Source organism: Armigeres subalbatus, chromosome 3 (genome assembly GCF_024139115.2).
Source record: "Armigeres subalbatus isolate Guangzhou_Male chromosome 3, GZ_Asu_2, whole genome shotgun sequence".
Taxonomy (NCBI): Eukaryota; Metazoa; Arthropoda; class Insecta; order Diptera; family Culicidae; genus Armigeres; species Armigeres subalbatus.
Window position 1 is genome coordinate 172,904,324 of NC_085141.1, and position 16,095 is coordinate 172,920,418.

The following is a 16,095-nucleotide window of genomic DNA, read 5'->3' on the forward strand; positions in this document are numbered from 1 at the left end:
GCAGAACTTCCTGGCAGAACTTCCATGGAATTTTTGAAGGAACTTCCGGAAGAATTTGTGGAGGAACTTCCTGAAGAATTTCTGGAGGAACTTCCGGAGGACTTCTTTGAGGAAGTTATCGGAGAAATTCTATGGAGAATTCCTGTTGAAACTACCAGAGAAATTTCTGAAGCAACTGTCACAGGAATTTCTGTAGTAACTTTCAGGGAAATCCTGGAGGAATTCCTTGAGGAACTGTCTGGAGAAGTTCCTGGTGCTATTTCCGAATGAATTCATGGATGTACTTCCGAAACAATTCCTGGAGAAACTTTCAGAGGACTTCATGAAGAAGCTTCCGGAGGAACTCCTGGAGTAACTTCCGTAGAAATTCTTCAAAAGAATTTCTGGGGAAACTTCTGGAAGAATTCCGGAAGGAAGTCCCGGCGGAATTCCTGGAAAAACTTCCTTGGAATTCCTGGAATAATTCCTGGAGGAACTTCCTGAGGACTTTTTGGGGGAATTTCCCGAGGAATCCTTGGAGGAAGTTTCCAGAGAAATTCTATGAAGAATTACTGTTGAAACTACCAGATAAATCTCTGAAGCAACTGTCACAGGAATCCCTGCAGAAACTTCTGGGGAAATCCTGGAGGAATTCCTTGAGGAAGTTCCAGAGGAATTCTTCTTATTCTTATTGGCATTACATCGCACACTGGAACATTGCCGCCTCGCAGCTTAATGTTCATTAAGCCCTTCCACAGTAATCAACTGTGAGGTTTCTATGCCAAGTTACCATTTTTTGCATTCGTATATCATGAGACTAACACGATGATACTTTTATGCCCAGGGAAGTCGAGACAATTTCCAAACCGAAAATTTCCTAGACCGGACCGGGAATCGAATAACCACTCTCAGTATGCTCTTGCTTTGTAGCCCCGCATCTTACCGCACAGTTTAGGAATTTCTGAAGTAATTTACAGAAATTTCTTCTATGAACTGCCGGAGTATTTCCAGAAGGTACTTACGAAAGAACTCCTGGAGGAACTTTAGGGGAATTACTGGATGAAGTTTTGTAGGAATTTCTGAATGAACTTACGGAGGACGTCTTGAAAAAAATGTGGAGGAATTCCATTAAAATTCATTCGAATTAACTTTTGCAGAAACTGCCAGAAGGACTTCGAAGTGTTCGAGAAGGAAATTTCTGAAGACTTCCCGGATGTACTTTCTGTAGAATTACTGGATGAACTTTCGGAGAAATTACTAGAGGAACTTCTGGAGGAATTCTTGTAGAAATATTTGGAGGATGTTTTTAAGAAACTTTCAAATGTACTTTTGGAGATATTGCTAGAGGAACTGGTAAGATTTCTGACTGGAGGTACTTCCAGGGGAGTTTCTGGAAGAACTTTCGAAGGAATTCGTGGAGAAACTTCTTGAGGAATTTCTGAAGGAGCTCATGGAGGAACTCTTGAAGAAACACCCGGGGAATTCCTGGAGTAACCTTCCGGAAGATGGAAGACCTTCCGGAGGAACTTCTGGATAAACTTTCAGAGGAATTCTTGGAGGAACTTCTGCTGGAATCAATTGAAATGCTTCCGGTAAAATTTCTTTCGGAAGTTGTTATGGAATTCCAGAAGGAAGCTCTGGAGGAAAAAAAACAAGGGAGTTTATTTCCTTGAAAATATAATGATTTTCATTTTTTCTTAGAAGTCTCTTAAACATTTTCAAACTTTTTAGCGATATCCAAAAAATGTCTGATATTTATACAAAAACGCCCAATATCTACAGGGAATTTCCACCCATTTAGTTAGTGAATTTTCAAAAATATTAAGGAATTGTTAAAATTATACTAAAAAACAGAGATAATTTAAAAAATGCCAATGCAAAGAAATTCTCGTGAATGCGTATATTTCGTGATATTCTGAAACCCTAATAAAATCTCACATATTTCCAGTAAATCCCTGAATTATTTACGATTTTTAATTTATCTTCAATGTCCAAAAACTCATTTATTTAGATCCTAAGGATATCCTGAATACTGCAGAAGGCTTCAGGAATTTATCATAATCAATTTTAAGTTAATGTTCCGGGGCTATATACCGAATTAGTTACCTTTTTCTTGAAGACACTGAACGTTTTATTGCTACCAGTAAGCATTTCGCCCTTTAAAGGAAGCATCACACTAGATAACGGACCAACGTTACCAGCATATAACGTCTATGGCTCTGCCGAACAATGTTTCCTTACAAAATAGCGACTGAGGTGGTAATCGCACTTATCGCACGAATGGTAATGCAGAACAATGCCTTTTGATTGCATGTACACACTAATCACACGGCCATGAAGCCCGTCAACTATCTTCCTTACACGCTGAAACTCAAGTCACCCATGGGTCTTTTTCTTTGCTATCCCTTTCTCTCTGCTGTAAAACTCATAGTTTTTTTTTAAGTTCAGGCATAGCATAGCTCGTTTAATAAGTTGTGCCATCAAGTTATACCACTGAACATAAAAATGGGTAAATTTCGTAGCACGAAAAAAGATATAGCATATAAAAAGTACTTAATCATGGGATGAGTGCTCAATCAATCGGTTTCTCGAAGCAAAGCGTATACTTAAATTTCGATCACTACTGCAGAAGAAAAAAAATACCACTAAAATTCACGGCACTACCAAAAATCTACAAAATTTTATTGTCAAAAAACCATCGACTCAACTGATGCACACATAACCATTATAACCACACATCCATTATGTAGGTGTTTTTCTCAGTGTACACTTTGTAAACAAAAAGCCCAACCGAAACAAATGCGTTCTTCCCGCCGCGGAAAGCAACGATTCAAAACAAAACAAACCCCACGCACTGCCGAATTAATCATCATTCGCTTTGTATGATTCTATATATCGCGAAGAGTAACAACGCGAATTACCTACGCAACGCTAATGAATTCCGATTGTTCACTGTATGAACAAAAAACATTCAACTGCCGCTTCCCCACGAACTACACGGTACAAATAAATTTCGATTTTTTAAAACACACTACCAGAGTGTATGTCATTAATTATTATTACATACACTCTGCACCCTACAATTGTTAGTAAACGGAAATAATGGAGAGCCTATAAATGAGCTAAAATTGTATTTTGTATTTTAAAATTACCAGTAGATAGTACATAGTATAAGTATTATAATAAACATTGTAATTAAACATCTTATTAATACTCCTCCGATCGAGATAGGTTTTACTTTCACGAACGACCATTATTCGAAATATATATCAGCCGTTAGTGATCCGATTTGAACAATTTTGGGACTTACAAATCTTCCCGTCCACCAAGATTTTTTTGAGATGTCGAGACCTTCGATCGGACCAAAAATGACCTTTGAGGTTCATGATAGTATTAGTAATATATTTCTCAATCCATAGATTTAGAAATGTGTCGTCTTCTACAAACTTGTTCAGGAGGTCAATACCATACTGTTGCAAACCATATTATTTCGGAACTCGTCCATTTAGCGGCGATAGTGTATATAAAATGAATTCCGTTGAGTTAAATATTTCGGAATCCGTAATATTCAGAAAGTTGCCGTCATTTACAATTTTTATAGCAGCTCAAAACCATTTTATTAACCATATATTATTTTGAAACCTATCCGCTTGGTGGTGTTAGTATATATGACAATACTCGTTTGGTTCGAATCCGTAATATTTAGAAAGTTGTCGTCGTCATCAAATTTGTTGATGAAGAACATATTATTCGAGACGAGCCAGTCTCGGGATGAAAGTCTCGGTAATAAAGAATTAAAAAACATGTTATTTTTTAGTTCATTCGCTTGGTGGCGCAAGTTCCTCTGGAAGACCCTCCAAGAATTACTACGGAAGTTTAGCTAGCAATTTCTCCGGAAGTTCTTCTTGGAATTCTTTCGGACTTTCCTCTGGGAATTCCTCCGCAAATTCTTCTAGTAGTTCGTCTGGAAATTCCTCCAAAAACTCTTTCAAAAGTTCCTTCGGGAATGCCTATGGAAGTTACTCCGGTAATTCCACCGGAAGTTTATCTGGAATTTTCTCAAGTATACCTCCGGGAATTCCTCTGGAAGTTTAAAAAAAAATCTTCAAAAATTCCTCAAGAAATTCCTTTGGTAGATCCTTAGGAAGTTCTTTTAATAAAACTTCTGGAAGTTGCTCCGAAAATTCCTTGAAGTTCTTCAGGGAATTTCTATAATAATTCATTTGAAAGCTTCCGGAATTTACTCCAGGCATTCCTCTAGAAGTTCCTCTGTGGATTGCTCCGGAAATTCCACTCGGAATTCCAACGGAATTTCCTCTGGGAATGTCTCTAGAATTCTTCTGGAAGTTTTTTTAGAAATTCCTTCGGAAGTTCCTCCAAGAATTCTTCGGGAAGTTCCTCTAGACAATCCTCCGGAAGATTCTACGAAAATCTCTACGGAAGTTGCTCAGAGAATTGAGAATTTTTAAGTTCTTCAGGGAATCCCTACCGAAGTTCCTACTCTTGGTATTTTCCGGAAGTTCCTCTAAGAATTCCATTGATAGTCCCTCTGGGAATTCCTCCGACAGTTCCTCTAGGAATTCCCTTAAAATTTCATCTGGGAATTCTTCTGGAAGTTCGTCTTAGAACTTTTTGGAAGTTATTCTGGCAATTCTTCTGGAAGTTGTTCTGGAAATTTCTCAAGTAGCTCCTCCGGGACTTCCTTCGGAAGTTCCTCAAAGAATTCCTTAAATGCTCCTCTGGGAACTTCTTCGAAAGTTCCTCAATAAATGACTCCAGAAGTTCTTTAGCAAATTTCATCGGGTGTCTTCAGGAAATTCCTCCAGAAATTCATCCGGAAGTTCCTCCGGTAATTCTTCCGGACATACTTTAGGAAATTCATTCAAAAATTCCTTTGGAAGTTCTTAAGCAAATGCCTACAGAAGATTATCCAGAAGTTCCTCTGGGAAGCTCTGCGAAAGTTCACTTAGGAATACCTCCAAAGGTTCTTACGTGAATTCATCCGTAAAATTCCCCTATAATTTCTCCAGAAGCTCTTCAGGATATTCCCATGGAAGCTGTTCCGGACTCCTCTTGGAATTCTTTTGTTCTTCTTGGAATTCCTTTGAAAGTTCCTTTGGGAATTCCTTCACAAATTCCACCCTGAAAATTCGTACAAAATTTCCTCTGGGAATTCCTCCGAAATTTCTAAGGAAATTACAACGAAAATCCCTCCGAAAGATCCTTCGATATATTCTATCGAAGTTCTTCAGGAAATTCCTACGGAAGTTTCTCTCGGAATTCTTTCAAAGGTTCATCTAAGAATTCCCCCAGAAGTTCATCTGAGAATCCCCATGGAAATTCCTCTAAAATTTCCTTCGGCAGTTCTTCGAGAAATTCATCCGAAGTTCCTCTGAAAATTCCTGCGGATATTGCTCCGAAATTTTCTCCGGAAGTATTTCTCTTGAAGTTCTTCTTACCAATTTAACCCCATGATTTAAGGATGTCACTGAATATTTTGAGGCGAAGCAATTCTAAAAATAACTGTAGTACATGTTACCGTTAACTCGATAATAATCTATCTATCTATCTATATATATAAAAACCAATCTATGTATGTATGTTCGCTAACTACTTCTGAACCACTTGGCCGAATTCAACCAAATTTGGTACACACGTTCTCTATCCTCAGGGGAAGTTAACAAAGGGGGTGGGAGGGTCATTTAGAAAAGGGGGAGGGGTTTTGTTTAGAAAACGAACAATTATGTGTAACTTTCATCTCCCAGGACCGATTTCAACCAAATTTTGTACACATATTCACTATAAGGAGACAATCATATGAGAGTGTAATTTGGGAAAGGGGGGAGGGGTCTGGAGGGAGGGGTATTGTTCATAAAACGGGTAATTCAGAGTAAATTCTGAACCCCTGCACCGATTTCAACCAAATTTGATACACACATTCTCTACCCTAAAGAAAAGATAACAAAGGGGGTGGGGCGGTCATTGTAAAAAGAGGGAGGGTATGGGGGGAGGGGTTGTCTTTATAAAACGAGCAATTCAGTGTAACTCCAACCCCCAGTACCCATATCAACCAAATTTTGTACACATATTCACTAAGAGTAGTCGATCATATGGAAGTGTAATTTGGGAAAGAGGGGAGGGTTATTGTTCAGAAAACAGGCAATTCAGTATATCTTTTGAACCCCTGGACCGATTTCATCCAAATTTGGTACACACATTCTCTATCCTAAGGAGAAAATAACAAAGGGGTGGGATGATCATTGGGAAAAGGGGAGGGTAAGGGGGAAGGGTTGTCGTTAGAAAAAGAGCGATTCAGTGTAACACCTAATTCCCAGGACCGATTTCAGCAAAATTTGGTGCACACATTTTCTCTCCTAAGGAGAAGATAACAAATTCCTTTTGAATAAGTACTCGAGATATATAAAACTCAATGTTTGTATGTTTGTGTGTATGCTCCAGCCTAACTTCTGAACCCATTATTGTATTGTTTAGTTATCGATCAATTCAACCCTTCATCGAAATCATGGTTTGCCCAGTGAAAAGCAATGATTAATGTGTTTCCTTCTGGATGGTGAATGTGATCCCTTCTTTAAAAATAGACGTTTGCCCGGAATAAGGCATCGGTGGATGTTTTTCCTTCTTTAGAAATAGACGTTTGCCCGGAATAAGGCGATTATGGGTTTGCTCCCTTCTTCAAAATCAGTCAAGGCTTTCAAAAGAAATCTGCCTTCTTTTATTCAAATGATGAAGTGTCAATAAGAAAACCCAATTATCCTGTTGACCAATTAGTTTATTCATTTTCCCATTGTCATAAAACATCGAATCAAACTGGCAACTCCGAGCAGGGCCGGGTACATAAAGCTAGTTATAGATAAATCAACGAATACACGATAACGATAACGTTAAATCAACGCTCACTTTATCGCCAACGAAGCATCATCGTACAACCGTTATCGTCGTCGTAGTGGACGTTAAATTAACGATGATAATTTATCTATTAACAACCTTGCATGAACACCTCACCAGGAAAAGAACATCTGAGGTCCACCGTCTGACCGAGATTAAAACATTGCAAATCGCTTTTGTGAGCACAAAGAAAAGTTTAGGGTCTGTTGCTTTTCCTCTGATTAAGATGCAATTAGGGCACTCGTATCAAATAAGGTTATCAAATTTTATCGTACTGTATATAGAATAGTTAGAATATCAAATTTAGTTTTAAGTCTTTTTTTCATTAAACAAATCCTTGCTCAGGCTACTATGTAGGATTAACTTCCACGGTGCGAAAACATTAATTATATAAAGAAATTAATATTTCTTAAGATCAAGGGCCATGTGGTCAACAACTTATAATGTAAAATTATTGTTAAAAACAAATACTAGAAAATAAATACAAATTATTCGTTAAAAAATCGAAGTTTCGTGTGAAAAATCGAAAAAAAATGCTCATGAAAAAATCTAAAAAAAAGCCTGGGAGAAGTCCAGAACAAGTTCCTTACGAATTTGATTAGAATTTCCTATGCAAATAAAGAAAAAAAAATCTGAATATCTAGGGGAACGGTTCGCCACTTCATCTCATAGCTCCTATCTCCATCCCATCAAAAACAAAGCAATGGAAAGGAATTTGGTCTGTTTATTATTTTTGTGAATTTTTTCAGCAGTGAGCACGCATGTTGACAAAAAGAAGCGACGAATTTGGTGCCGTATTTCTTTGTTTAGCGATGAGATGGATATATGTACAGTGAGATGGAGATCCGAACAGTTCCCCTACAAATAGGACATTTGGCGAATTAGTAGAATATTTCGTCGATATTTATAAGAATTTCTCATGGTAATTAAGAATATTTTCCTGTGATAGTTAAGATTAATTTCCTGTAGGAATGCTGATGAATTTTGTGTAATTTAAATGCACTTCATGTTAAAGTTAATTAAAATTTTGAACTTTCTTTGAAAATGTTATAATTTACCTTGACAACTTGAGAAAAATCCCGTGGAGTTTTAGTAGAATCTCTTCTTCAGTTTCATTTTCAGTGAAAATTCAAGTAAGAAAGTGCTGCGTGCAGAGAAGTATTTTCGTAGAAATTCAGAAAAAAATCGCGTCAAAATGAAAAATAATTTTCCTAAGAAAGTCAAAGAAGTACTATTGTGGTTTTGCTTGTGTGAATATAAAAGAATCCCAATAAAGCATTTCCTGATTAAAATAAAAAGATTACCCGTGAAAATTATAAACCATATCCCGTGAAAATTTGTGTAGCATGCTCTAGTCTGATTATAAAGCTGCAGAAAAAGAAATAGGCATCATCCACAAAGTACGTCACGCTTCTAAGTGGGAGCGAGGGGGGTTAGTGTTCCGAGCAGCGTGGCGATCTATATAAAATTTTAAAGGTTTAATACAAAAAGTGTAACGGAGCAAAACCAATTATAAAAAAACCTTAGCATGTACAAAAGACTGCGCGAAAAAGTGTCTAATAAAAAAAATGTAAGTTTCTCCAGAGACTAGCCCACAGGCAAGCTTGCGGCCATTACCGCTCGCGGAGAATTGGATACACGGTTCGAGGCTACGGTTGCGCCCCACGCTTGGCAAGCCGTTCTGCACCTAGTCAGCCCACCTCGCTCGCTGCGTTCTACGCCTTCTAGTACCTGCCGGGTTGGTCGAAAACACCACCTTTGCAGGGTTGCTGTCTGGCATTCTTGCAACATGTCCTGCCCATCGTACCCTTCCCTGGGTTCGCCGTAGAGTTGAGCATGCTCGTGGTTCATACTTTCCCGCCACACACCTTTCTGCACACCGCCAAAGAAGAAGACCACCTCTATCGTAACACTGTTTCTCAGACGAGCCCTGTCGCACTCGGTTCCGCTCACTAGCATATACTTAGTCTTCGATGCATTCACCTCGGTCCAACTTTTGCTGCTTCACATTTCAGGTGGTATTTTGCAAGGTGTTTTTGTACATATTTAGCAAGGTTGATTGAGTTTACCACCTTAATATTATTGTGAAACTAAACAGAACACTCTGGCGGTGGGGTGATTTGTTCGAAAAACTCTTTCTTTCATCAATATCTTCTTGCACCTTATTCTGTGTGATCATTTTTACACCATCTGATAAGCTATTATTACCAGATACCTTTTATTGCATTATGCACCTTTCGCACCTCGCACCACGCCACCACTTTGGGCTATTATGCACCTTTGTCATTCCGTGCCCCCCCTTCATATGATCGCTGTGCACGCTAGTGAATATTATGTCGATTGTACATATCACAAAGAAACGTGGCTCCGTAAAGTGTTATACACGCCTAAGCCTACCAAATAAACGAACTTGGGGAAAAAAAGGAAATCGATTTGTTTCTTATTTTTTTGTGATTATTTTCAGTGGTGAGCACGCATGTTAGCAAAAAGAAGCGACGAAATTGGTGTTATATTTCTTAAAAAAAAACCACAATAAGTGTAATATCATAATTCCACCTATGTATACAATGTCAAACATTACTGTTCTAGATGTAGGTATATCGAAAAGTTTGTTTTCTTCTGCCGTTCCGTCCACTAATATTGCATAAAAACACCAATTCAACTAGATACGACCTTCCATGTCAGCATTCTGTCACGTGTTTACTATTCAGTCGATAAGCTTGTTTTGTACTCCAGCTGATCTGTACCTACCCTAACCCAATAAGAAACATCGTGAATTTCCCTTACTACTATCCTAGACCTGACAAGCTGGCTTTGTCATATGTCGCAACCGTGAGGCTCTCAAAAGGCAAATTGCTTTTACTCGTCGAAACCGAAGAAGAGACGATATAATTAGCGGCTCCATCCGGGGATCATCAATATGCAAACAGCTTAATCACACCTATCTCTAAGCCTTAGCCATTCAAACGTAGGTATGCAGAAGTTTATAGGAAAAGGAGCTTAGTCTGATTTAGTTAGTAGCATTTGCATATGTTATATTGGAAAAGATCCTTATAGTAAACTTTCAAGCAATTGTTTCTTATCCAAGGAATTGGAATAGTTTGAAATATTCAAGAATATTATATTCAAATCAAAAAATTATGCAGCCGATACTGTCTCGTTTTTGCAAGATAATTCTATATCAGACTATCATGGTAAGATAGTCTAATAAAATAAAATAATCAAACAACATAAGTTAAACAATTTTCCATAAAAAAGGCAATAAAATTGATTATATTTACCATGAGCAGTAAACTATTTTAAAGAGAGAGTCATCTGTGAAAAATGCTCATTTTTATTGCTTTTTATATTTTTTCATGCAAATTTTCTAATTTTTTTATTGCTTCTTATTGATATTTTGTAGAAAGTTGTGATCTTCTTAAAAAAAATATATATTGTTGAAAATTTTGTATTTGTTTATTGCTAATGATGATTTAAAATTTTGTATTTTTTTTCAATGGAATTCAATTTTCAATTTTCAAAGTGCTAATATATTTTTGTTTCATGGAAATGAAAATTTTGCGTTATTCAGGGAAATTTATTATTTATTTATTGCTTCTACCATGATTTCTTTATTGAAAATTTATTAATTGAGGAAAAATTCTATTTTTTAGGGAGCGTTTTTATTTTATTCCCCTTAAACCACCTATGACTTTGAGAATACTTATGTACACCAGTCAAGTTCAAGTTCTAGGCGACCGAGATCTTTAACTCTGCCGTATTCTCACGTATTTCACGTTTCTCAACCGGACTCTTTTTTCTCTTTTCGTCTCATTGTTTCAGATGGCGGAGCTTATGCATCAGATGCGTGATCCTGCCTCGATCGGTGGCGGATCTGTAGGCAGTATCCCGCAGAGCATCGTGTCATCTAGTGCAAATTCGAACGACATACACCGTGCGTTGCGTGGCCAGGGCATCCATTCGACACCGGCCTCAAATTTGAAGCTTTCTGAACAAATGCGGAATGCACAGCACGACAGTAGTCCTACATTGAACCCCAACCAGAATGGGACTAATGGCAGTGCCGCTGCCGGACAGCAGCACAGTTCGCAGGGGCGTCTGTCCGCCTCGAAGAGCTATTCCGGAGGGCTCAATCACTCGGCCAGCGGTGGACACATGCAGAATAGTAGCAGCGTTTCGTCCAGTTTATCGTCTCTACCAGACATCTCCGCAAATAACTCTCAATTTTTCGAGGTGCTTTACGTGGGCAAGATAAAAGTTTCACACAAACGGGTACCGTTTACCTTCATCGATGACGCGCTGCCCAAGTTTAAGGCGTACGATGCACAAAAGATCAAACAACAGTTGGAGGCGACGCGCAAGGTAAGTGATATCAAGTATTATCGTATGCGGGGCTATGTGGCTGTTTTATCAGTTTTATTGATGCATGATCAACGGCAATTCAGGATGCATATGGTATAATTAGGACATGTGAGATCGGACGACCTCACAGGTAATGAAACTAGTGTTTTTTTTTCTTTTGAAAAAGGCCGATACATGTTTTATCTTTATGTACCACTTTTGTTTAATGATGGCTTCGTAAAGTCTAAAAAAGTGTAATAGAACTATTAAAAATCCGGATTATTCCACCGAGTGGAGATGATGCCTTTCTCCGTTCAATCTTTTTATATCCCTTTAGTGTGGTCTATCTTTCGGCTTTTCCAAACGCTTCATGGCGAACCAACCAAACTATCCTTAAATGGTTCGTTACACCATTTTCTTCAAAACTTTCGGACGCAATAATGGCGGCTACTGATTATTTTCAATAACGATCAACAAGAGTTTGTCCCCCGTCGAATGCAACTTTGTTACGAGAAAATCGATTTAGATTTACTATATGAATGGGTGGCTAATGTTTTTCGTGTTCACACACACAGACGGATAGGCATTTGTTCAGTTTGACGAGCTGAGTCGATTGGCATGTAACATCATGGGTCGCCGAGCCTTCCATAAAAATGATAGCCTTTCAGTACAACTTTGCTAAAATATGAAGATCATGGGTACTGATTAGATTCTAGTAGATCTGATATTTCTAAATTAGTCCACTCTTTGTCATGGCAAAAATTTGTCAAGTTCATCTCTTCATCCAGACATCTATCAGTATTGAAACGGAATGACCCCGGGAGAAAATGCTCGGCTCCGGAATCGCTGACTCACGATAAATAACTTTTAATGATACGAAAATTATTTCAAGCTTTTAGTGAAATGTGGAATAAGACGAGTTTGTTTAATTCCATTTAATTCCACCACTTTATTACCTTTGACAGATACGTATTTCGACCTTAACAGTAAGGCTGTCTTTAGTGTCTTGACTTTTTTTATTTTTTTATTTATATTTATTTTGTGGAAAATTGTCAAAATTTTGTTATTATTGTTAAATACCATATATGGTTCATATATGTAGGGTCAATTTAAACACGCGTTCAAAAAAGAAGACTCGGCTGATTATTTTCCACAAGAGAAAAAAAAATGTATCTAAAGCAGATCTTGAGCATAGAATTTACTGTAATAAACAACTGTCAAAAATTATATGTTCTCAAAAATTTGATTCAGGTAACCGAATTTTTTTTCTTTTTATTGCTTTATTTCAGTGTTGTTCTACACACAAAGCAAAAAAATCTGCTCTTTGATTTTACTCTATCTAAACGATTTTATAGTCATAACTAAGTAAGTACAACTAATAGAGGGATATTTGAATTTTCTAAAAGTCATGTCAAACTATTGAAAAAATGCACTCCAGAGCCACAGGAGCGCGCGCGCTGAAATTACACTCCAGTGTATTTTCAGTGCACGCGCTCCTTTGGCTCTGGTGTGTATTTTTTCAATAGGTTGACATGACATTTAGAAAATTCAAATATCTCTCTATTAGTTGCCCTTACTTAGTTAAGTCTATAAAATCGTTTAGATAGAGTAAAATCAAAGAGCAGAATTTTTTGCACTGAGTGTAGGACAACACTGCTTTATTTACATGATTTTTTATTAATATTCTTGTAAGTTCATCACGGGGGTCACCGAATTGCACAAGTCAAGATTTCAAGATCTCATCGGTGTCATTCATGTTTGATCGATGTTTAGAAAGTTATGTTCTTCTTCTTCATTGTTATTATATTGCCGCCTCGCAGTTTAGTGTTCATTAAGCACTTCCACAATTATTAACTGCGAGGTTTCTAAACCAAGTTACCATTTCTGCATTTTCATATCATGAGGCTAAAACGATGATATTGTTATTCCCAGGTAAGTCAAGACAACCCGAAAATTGCCTAGACCGGCACCGGGAATTGAACCCAGCCACTCGCAGCATGGTCTTGCTTTGCAGCCGCGCATTTTATCACACGACAAAGGAGGGCCCCCGAATGTTATGTTAAATTATGAAGGAATTTATATGAGTTTCACTAGTGTAGATTTGTGAATGAATTTTTTTCTGGAATTCTGGATCTGTACAACCTGAATGGTTGATGGAATTTTGTAAATAAATAATCTATAGTTTTTCATGAAATACTCCAAACTTTCAAAATAAAATATTCAATTATCTGAATTTATGCTTTCTTTCTAGAAGAATCCTCGGAAATATCCCTTGAAAAATCACTTTGATAGGAGATGTTTGTCTTCTATTTCCGCCAGTTACAAAACGGTTTTAACGTATCGTGTTTTGCGTTATCCTTCCTTGTGGGGGGGGATCCATTTTTATCCAAGTACACCCAAACAACGCTATAACTTTGTGACTCAACAGGATAATAATCAGGAAAAATTATGAATTTACCTAACTTTGGAAAGTTAAGATTTTTTTAAAAAAATCAACTTCCAGCGATCTATACAAGAAGCGCCACTCAAAAAAATAGCACATTGTGCATTGGGGTCCATTTTTAACCAAGATTTCATCACGATCCCAAAAACTCAAATTTCATCCGATTTCCGATTTATTGGCACCAAACGAAAGCTGTAGGCTCCTAGAATAAGGCCTTGTGGTGATTTTACAAAATTGTTCTTCCTAGTCCCCGGGGAACCTGTACCAAAGAGATACTGGTTGAGCTTCTCAATTAGCATTAGCATTAGCATTGAGCAATTCGCACAAATTCGTAGGTGGTACAAGCCTGGACTATTGTATGAGAGTAGCATCACTTTCATCCGTTACCACAGATATTGATTTGGGATAAATCACTATCTCTTAGCTGGAATGCAATGCACTCTCCAATAGTCCAGATCTGTCCTGGTCACGTCCTTGCGAATGCTGAGGAAGGGGAAGGATGGTAGTCGGACACCTACTTAAGAAAGATGCAGAGAACTCTACGACCTCTCATAGGTGCCACGGGAGGTTTTGGGATTGTGTAGAAGGTTATAACAGTAGGAATCGTTTTGGTAGAACGTGAAATACAGAAAGAACTATGATAGAAATACAAAGTAGGAAAGAAATGAGCCTGCGATTGAACCCCTCGACCTCCTGCTTATAAGGCCGGTAGCCACTAGACCACCGAGCTCAGCACAATGTTTGAGCTTCTCAATTAGGCACATACATTTGGAGTTTTTTTCAATGTTCCAGTTCCATTTGATCCTAAAGTTTGTCCTTGAGCGAGTTTTTTCAAACCAATAATTCTGGAGAATTGTGTGTGCAAGCAATAGTGAAAATCTTGTTTGACTCCAAAACGATCCTCCTGGAAATTCGGAACATCCGTAAAAGTTACCAATTCCAAAAGGTCATCCTACGCTAAATTTACAATACGGCACTTTTTCCTAAGTGCTCCGTTTTCAAGATAAAGCGGGTTTAAGGTAAAACATACTGAACATTTTTCATTTTGGGTTTTTAATTGTTTTTCGAGTCTACTCAACCTAGAATGAAATTTTATTAAAATACAACACTTGTCATAAGACGAGTTTGTACAATCCCATTTAATTCCACCACTTATTTGTACCTTGACATATACGTATTTCGACCTCAACAGTAGGGTCGTCTTCAGTGTCTCGTACCTGACTCGACTATATTACTTTGTCTGTGATATTACAAACCAAATTTCTATCATCATCACCTTTGGACTTTGTAGCCGATTTGTTCCTTTTTACTGCGTAATTCTTGATTTCACGCACGCCACGGCGCTGATTCCAACAAAATGTCACTTTTGTCGTTTCTATTGCTTCCATTCCGGTCCCATGCTAGTCCCAAGCAAACATCTGTTGGTTCTCTGTACAGTAACAGCTGATCTGGTCATAATGGAGTAGCAACTACGGGCAGTCCATCAAGCTCAAGCTCTATTGGTACCATTCCGGTCCCACTACTGGGACATTGCTGCCTCACAGATTCAGACTAACACGATAATACTTTCATGCCCAGGGAAGACGAGAAAATTTCCAAAACAAAAATGTCCTAGACCGGACCGGGAAATCGAACCCAGCCATCCTCAGCATGGCCTTGCTTTGTAGCCGCGCATCTTACGGCTAAGCGAGGCCCTACATAGGAATTATATCAGAACCATGATGAGCACCAAAAATCATTGGTCCCTTTTCAAAAAAGTCTAATAACAGAGTTTCTTTGCAGTGTCCCTTTGGGAACCGGGCCCAAGAAGGCCAGTTCAAGATGTTTATTAAGCTACAAAGTAAACAAAGTAAATCGTGACATCCAATCATGATTCCGAATTAACTGGCCTCCCTGGACCCGGTTTTCAGAGGTTTACTTCGAAGAAACTCTGTTGTTGGCCAGGTGTTCCTATTTTTAAGGTTCTGTACCTGGTCCGCCCACCTCGCTCGCTGCGCTCCACGCCTTCGCGTACCTGCCGAATCGGAAGCGAACACCATCTTTGCAGGGTTGCTGTCCGGCATTCTTGCAACATGCCTTGCCCATTGTACAATTCCAGCTTTAGCTACCTTCTGGATGCTGGGTTCGCCGTAGAACTGAGCGAGCTCGTGGTTCATTCTTCGCCGCGACACACCATCTTCTTGCATACCGCCAAGGATGGCTCTAAGCACCCGTCTGTCGAATACTCCGAGTGCTTCCAAATCCTCCTCGAGCATGTTCCAAGTTTCATGTCCGTAAAGGACTTCCGGTCTTATCAGCGTTTTGTAGCATATCATAGTTACGGTGTACTTCGTAGATTGGACTCATGTTTTTCTTGGTATGATCCTTGATTTCAATCTAGAACAAAAGTCACAAAAGAATGAGGATTACTACTCCTGACCACGCTC

At 38.3% G+C, this 16,095-nt stretch overlaps 1 protein-coding gene across 3 annotated transcripts in view; it reads left to right on the forward strand.

Moving 5' to 3' along the window:
- Positions 1–16,095, forward strand: part of LOC134219277 (TBC1 domain family member 4) — a 127,388-nt gene that overhangs the window by 99,037 nt on the left and 12,256 nt on the right. For all 3 annotated transcript variants that reach the window (XM_062697996.1, XM_062697999.1, XM_062698000.1), the window contains one exon: positions 10,708–11,247. In XM_062697996.1, the coding sequence (XP_062553980.1) occupies positions 10,708–11,247 (540 nt within the window). The remainder of the gene's footprint in view (positions 1–10,707; positions 11,248–16,095) is intronic.